This window comes from Vigna angularis, chromosome 7 (genome assembly GCF_016808095.1).
Source record: "Vigna angularis cultivar LongXiaoDou No.4 chromosome 7, ASM1680809v1, whole genome shotgun sequence".
Taxonomy (NCBI): Eukaryota; Viridiplantae; Streptophyta; class Magnoliopsida; order Fabales; family Fabaceae; genus Vigna; species Vigna angularis.
In genome coordinates, this window is record NC_068976.1 from 9,627,358 (window position 1) to 9,634,419 (window position 7,062).

The following is a 7,062-nucleotide window of genomic DNA, read 5'->3' on the forward strand; positions in this document are numbered from 1 at the left end:
TAATAGTGATAGATTTTAGAAAAATATTTTATAAGGACCAAAATTAATATTAAATTTTTTTAACGATACCAAATAAATAAAATATATTAAAATTAAGCTAAATTATCTTTATTTATATAATTAATATATAAATATATAAAAACAATTTGAGGGTCAAAAACTCCTTAACCTACTGAAAGCTCCACCACCGCATAAAAGCTTGATACTAACCATCTTATAAAAAAACCACGAAAAAAAAACTCTTTAAAAAGATTATATCCAAATAAAAATTCATTAGGAGAGAAAAATATTTAAATGAAAGAATTTGTACTTTAATTATAACTTTTGAAAAATAAACTCTTTTATTTATTTTTCCATAACCTCTAAAGAAAAAGTAAGTTCAAACATGCCTAGAGAAAAAAAAATAAAAGTTAAATATGTCGGGTGAAAGAAAAAAAAAGTAAAAAAAAAAGTATTCATAAACCTATTCAATTATAATTTTAACCTCCTTATTTATGTTTTTCTTGTAAAACAAATGAAATAAAATTAAATTGGTCCTTCCTAATTTCCCTCCAACTAAGCAAAATTCAGTAGGTTTTGACGTGGGCTATTAAACACATCTTTTGTTGTACCTTAACCTAGGTTTGCACGTGGTCTATTAAACACATCTTGTTTTGTCTCTTAATTGTTATCCTCAAATGTTGAGATGCTTTAATACATGTACTTTATTCTACATTAATAAATTCGTTTGGTATGCAAAGCAAATGGTTTTGTTGAACATAAAGGGTCACTAATTCATTTCACATTGCAACTCTCCCTCCACAAATAATAATCACTCATTTCAAAACCCTTCTATTTACTTTACCTTAATTACATCATAACTCTCTATTTTATTCCATTAATCACATCATAATTTGTTTTTCAAAATGACTACCTCCACAGATCACCGTGAGACTTTCCAATGTGCTTTGTCCTCACTCCCAGAAGGTCACCCATCTCTAAATTACTCCAGGCTAAACACGCTTAACCATGGAGTTCTTATGGGTTAGGCTACCGAAAGGCAAATGCATTTTGATGATATGAGTAGTCAAATCAATCCCTTTAAGCTATCCTTCAACTGTATAGTCTCATACCTATACAATCTCTAGATCTTCTTATTCCGGTGTATGTTCGATTCATCCATATGTCCCTTCCATTGAAAGCCTGCCAGGAGTCGCTCCTTGTCAGTGCCCCTTGCATTTCGTGCCTCTTGCACCGCGCGATCACTCCCCGCCCTCGTCAGTGCCCAGGTGTCACATGCCCACCAACTTCCGCTTGGTTCGTCCTCGAACCACACCGTACTGGGAGAGGCTAGGCTTTGATACTACTTTAAACCATGACTCAAACACTCACACGACTCATCCGGATTGGTATAACTGTCGAACTATTGGTCGTCTTTGCACTTGCGTAGTTCAGCTGGCACTCCCCAACACTATGCAAGGTAAATCCCCCATCTGTCTATGTCTAAACTCTAAGACTATAGACGAGAACCTCCCTCTTCTCTCACCACTTACACTCTCACCACTTACACTGCTCTCCTCTATTTGAGCATGAATATTGCTTCGAGTGTAGGAATAAACATACCATTTCAAAGCTCCATACAGTTATACAGAACAACAACAACACCCCACACATCACTTTCAGTCATCTCACCCTGAGATGTCCACTTCATACTCAATTACATTATTGTAGTTCACATTCATATGCTTTACAACCACTCAACAACACCATACATACATCCTGACAGTCAAACAACATCAATCAATCCAAACAAAAGAAGAAAAATGAGTGAGATCCCCTCCATGTACCAGTTTACGTTCATATATATATACATATATATATATATATTATGATAACAATTTATATCATACGTTTCATATGTTATATAAATTGTTATCATAATATATATATATATATATATATATATATATATATATATATATATATATATATATATCATGGTTCTTATTTGGTAAACTACTTGTCTAATTTTCATCATAATAGAGATCTTACTTTCCCCCAATTGGTCACCGGAGAGGGTTCAGATGTCTGAACGCATCAGACTCACCTTCGGCGCTAGCACATATGACTAGTCACAACGTACTGGACCAGGCCAGGGCTGCTCTATGATCAGGGATGTGCCAACTCAGGTTTTTAAGTCCCCTCTATCCTACCAACAAAGAAAGGCTTTTAACAAGTTATGATTTAATTATCTAAGTTATTAAAACTGTCCTACAGTGTTTTAGACATCAAATACCCAATTATATATATCGCCCTTCCTCTCACAGTAACCTTAAACAGCACCTGCCCATATACATGCTATCACAGAGCCTTTACTCCAAACCCTCCAACCAGGACAATTTCAACCAAAACAAATTAATTTCAACAGTGACACTTACAAACATAATTGCCACATGTACCAGTTCAACACCAAAGCATAAATTATTTAAGCACAATTCCACAGTCTCAGTTATAATTATCCAATAAAAATTAACATCGTAGAATAGCTTCACAAGAACACATCAGTTCAACATTCAACCTGCATATATTTGTATAAAATAAATTCATACAAAAATAATTAGCTTCCCTTACCTGGAAAAGTGGAAAAGCTACCAGTAACAGGCAACCAGCAAGTTGCATGGCTTAGGTTCAAGAACGGTTGAAGAAAAGGGAAAAAAACACTTACCGGTCGGAATGGAAAAACGTTCGGTTCAAACTGAAGCCCTTAGTGCAACGAGCGCGTAAACACCTTCAAATAACAATTTGATCGGTTCAGTGAAGAGAAAATCTACAGAGAAGGCAAAGAGAATTTTAGGGCAAAAGTTTTAGAGAGAGAAAGAAAGCTGGCAAAATGAAAGAATTCTGATTTTTAGAAAACCCCTTCCTAAGATCATGGGTCATTAGCTTATGGGCTGACTGCCTCAACATAAAGCCCAATAGCCTTATTATTTTCAGGCTCTTACAAATATAAATTTTGAGTTTTGTAAAGTTAAATTAGATTTAAATTTTATTTTTTAATATAATATTATAGTCATATTATAATAATTTAAATCTTTTTTGTTAATATTATCAACATAAAAGAATATACTAAAAATATCACATCAATTAAAAATAAAAAGATTTTATAAAAATAAACATTTTAATCTTAAATCATATAATAACTATTATATTTTTGGATAATTGATAGAGATAAAATAATATGATTATAAAATCTAGAAGAACTATTTACGTAAACACAATAAATAAAGTTACAGAATCACAAATATCTAATAAAAAATAATCAAACTATTTACCTTTTTCATTCGCTGACGCAATTATCAAAATAAATTTACGAAGAACCAAATAATTCACTTATATTTTGTCTCAATAAAACAGGTTTGAAATATAGTGTTGAGACTACATTTTTAATTTTTAATTAATTAAAATTTCCGATGAATGTAATTAAATTAATAATTATTAAAATTAACTAATTATCATTAACCGTAACTTTTAATCACACTTTTCTTACTATTTAACTGCATATTTAAAAATGTTGATTTTGTTTGGACAAGTTTCTTTATAAATTCTTAAAAAAAAAATAATTTAAATTTTCAATGAACTAAAATTTAGAATAAATATAAATTTTTTATTAATTAATTCATATATAAATTAATTTTAATTAATAAATTAATTATTAATATATATTTATTTCTAAATTTAATTACGAAATTGAAATTTGTTTATCTTAAATTTTATATATTTTAATTATAAAATTAAAAAATAAACAGATATAATAATTTTAATTTAATGAAATCAACTCTTTTTTATGTTAAATATTATTTTAAGATTATAGTTTATAGAACTCAAAAAATAACAATCAGTAACAAGTTAAAAACAATCATACAATTAATTTAGAAAACTATATCAAATTTATATTTAAATTTAAAAATTAAAAACAGATTTATTTTTTAATTTTATTTCTTAAACGCGTCGTTCTCGAAGTCCCGTTGGCAAGAAAAAAAAAAAGAGACACCTCTAATTTTGACAAAAAATCCTTAACGTCATAGGGAAAAAAAGAAAACGCGTTTCTACGAACTAGTCAAACACTTAAGTTGAGTTTAAGCTGAAAAAGAACTTTCTAGAACGCGCTTCGTTCAAACACTCACTATTTTCTAACGACTTCTTGGTTCTTGTAGAAGAATATCCATTCTTCCAGAAACAGCAACATCCTTCTCTCATTCTCTTCATGTCCCGGAACGTTCTTTGCCCCCATTCTATATAAGCAACTTCAAAACATAAAAACGCAAAACATATTCTGAAAGCAAACACTACCTAGAATTGTTCTTTAGTACTTCACGAAAGTGTGATGTGTTTGGTTTTTGTGTGTGACAAGGAGGAAAAGGTGTTGGGGAAGCATGTGGCTCCAGGGGTATGCCCTTATTGTGGAGGGATGGTTCAGGCCATTGATGTAGAGAGTCAGTGGAGGTTTTGTTTTCTACCCTTATGTTTTAAGACCAAAACTAAATACTACTGTACCATCTGCACAAGGAGATTAGAGGTCTTCTAATAACTCCTATTTGTAAACACTTATGTAATATAATTACATACAACAAAGAAATCAATTTTCTTACTTCTTTTTTTCACTCTAATACTTTAATGACGATTTTCCACTCTGATAGTTACTGAAGCATGTGTTCATTTTTAGATGAGGTTCAAATGCAAAGGTATATCACAATTGTGTAATAAACTCTGATAATGTAATAAACTGTTGGTTCCAAAAATTGGTGCCTTCATTAAAACTTAAGAAACAATTTAGATTTTTTTCTTCTGCAAATTGATATTATACTGTACATAGTCGAAGCGTTATATACATGCAACGTGAATACACAATCACTAAAAATAATCACATAACCTAATGTCAATATCCCATTATTAAACCAACATATCATAACACTTCAAATCATGATAAACAATTTATTATTGTATAGAAGAAGTATAACAACTAACCACATTACGTTGACCCATTTTGTTTTTTTTTTGTACAAAATGACAGTCATAAATAATCACATATCTGCACAACTTTCTTGTTGTGCAGAATGACCAAAACAAATAACCATATAACTTCATGTAAACAACCCGTTATTGCACCAATACAACAATATACCGAAACTCATATCAAATTTGATATGTAACGATTATAATTTGACTATATATTGGAGGCAACAATTTTCTTCTTCTTTACATAACTTATTGGAATTCTTTATATGCAATTCACACAATTAGTTTCCAAACTTCAAACAAAAATCAACCTGAACTGATTCTACATCATACATACCCACTCTTCACTCTTTCTGCTGATTTTCATTCCTAAAATTCCTATTTTCCTCTTATCCAAAACTAGCATGTACAAAACTTGAAGTTTAGTGCATCAAACTTCAAATCAACAAATTCAATATTGATATACCATCCAAAGTGCAAGAAAATTACATAGTTAATAAGTAAAACAAAATATTCATTTGGGAAAAAATTACAAATTCAAACTAATAAAGAAAACAACTCAGACGCTTTCAAAATTAAAGTCTCATTCCATTTACTAAATTCACCTTTAACTCTACTTAAGAAGACCTCTTATAAAAACAACCTCTATTTTGAGAACTTAGATCCAAAAACAAAACCACTCTACTCATAATTGAAGACGATAGTAAAAAAAATAACACAATAAAAGGTTTTCTCTACCTACATATATCATTCTTATAAAAGAAAAAGAAGAAAAATACCTACAACCTAACCCCTTTTTTATGCAAATGCAGGTTTGTACTAGTGTCACGCTCAACCATAGCCTCTTCCAAATGAACCTCTTGCTTCGTCACATCACAGGATGACTCTATTTAACATTGCAGACTCATATGATGGTTCCCTCTTCACGCAATAGTGCGGCGACTCTGGTTTAGAGCTCTTCCAAATGGGCCTCTTGTTTGGTCACATATGGCTCTATTCAACGTTGTAGGCCCTTAAGATCTAGTGGTGTGTGAAGACGAGAGAACACGAGAAAAGATAAGAGAGACACAAAATTGGAGATTTTAACGAAACATATAACCTAATTAATTTAAAAAATAGTTTTGTTTTCAAAATTATCCTTTATCAGTATTTTAGAAAATGGGTCTCATATCGTGTCATATAAATGTAACAATTACTCACCGTGTCAAAGTATTCTTATTCATTAATAATTTGAGCTATTATTTACTTTAAAATTTACATGTCACAATTTTGTTAAAATATGAAAGTGTATTTAAATGTTTTTATTCAACTTTTTAAGTAAGATGAAATTATTGAAATAATGTAATATAAATAATAATAAAAATTTTTATTTATATTGACTTACTCTAATTTAGGTTATTTTAGTTATTCTTTGTCAACTACTACGTGTTTTATTACGAAAATATATAAAAGTAGACTTAATTGATTTTTTTGTCATAATAAGAAGTTTATTCAATTTGATTTCATAATTTTTTTGTCTTCAATTTAGTTTTTATTTTATTTAAAATGAGTTAGTGTAATCACTTTCTTTACATTGATATTAATATCATTTGAAAAATGATTACGTAATTATAGGCTTTTCCACTTTTTACTCTCTCCATTTATATTCGCACACGTTCATGGTAGCCTTTGTAATGATCGTCTTTCATTGTTTCTCTTTCTCCCACCTCAATGGGCACATCTCCATTTTTATTCATCGGCTTCTGCCATGGATTTTTTTCAATTTTTGCAATTCCGCCGCAACAACCAAAAATAAAAAAATAAAAAAAATTAGGAGGAGAAAGTAGTTTCAAATAAAGAAAATGAAGTTGTAAATTCTTCAATCCTGTAGGGTTTCATTCTCTCTCGTAACCATATGTTTAATTCGATTCAATTCCATGGGATTTTTAATCCTTAATTTCTCCCTAATTTGAAAGACGAAAAAGACATCAATAATGGTTGGAACAAGACATTATATATGAATGAATCACTCATTGCATTACAAAAAAAATTTTCAATATGTATCATAAAACAAAGTGAAAGGAGGTC

At 30.0% G+C, this 7,062-nt stretch overlaps 1 protein-coding gene across 1 annotated transcript; it reads left to right on the forward strand.

The window, feature by feature from the left end:
- Positions 1-4,318: 4,318 nt before the first annotated feature.
- LOC108338654 (uncharacterized) lies at positions 4,319-4,638 on the forward strand. Its single transcript, XM_017575672.2, has one exon. It carries the CDS (start codon positions 4,364-4,366, stop codon positions 4,562-4,564), a length of 201 nt encoding a protein of 66 aa, XP_017431161.1. The 5' UTR covers positions 4,319-4,363; the 3' UTR covers positions 4,565-4,638.
- The last annotated feature ends 2,424 nt before the right edge of the window (positions 4,639-7,062 follow it).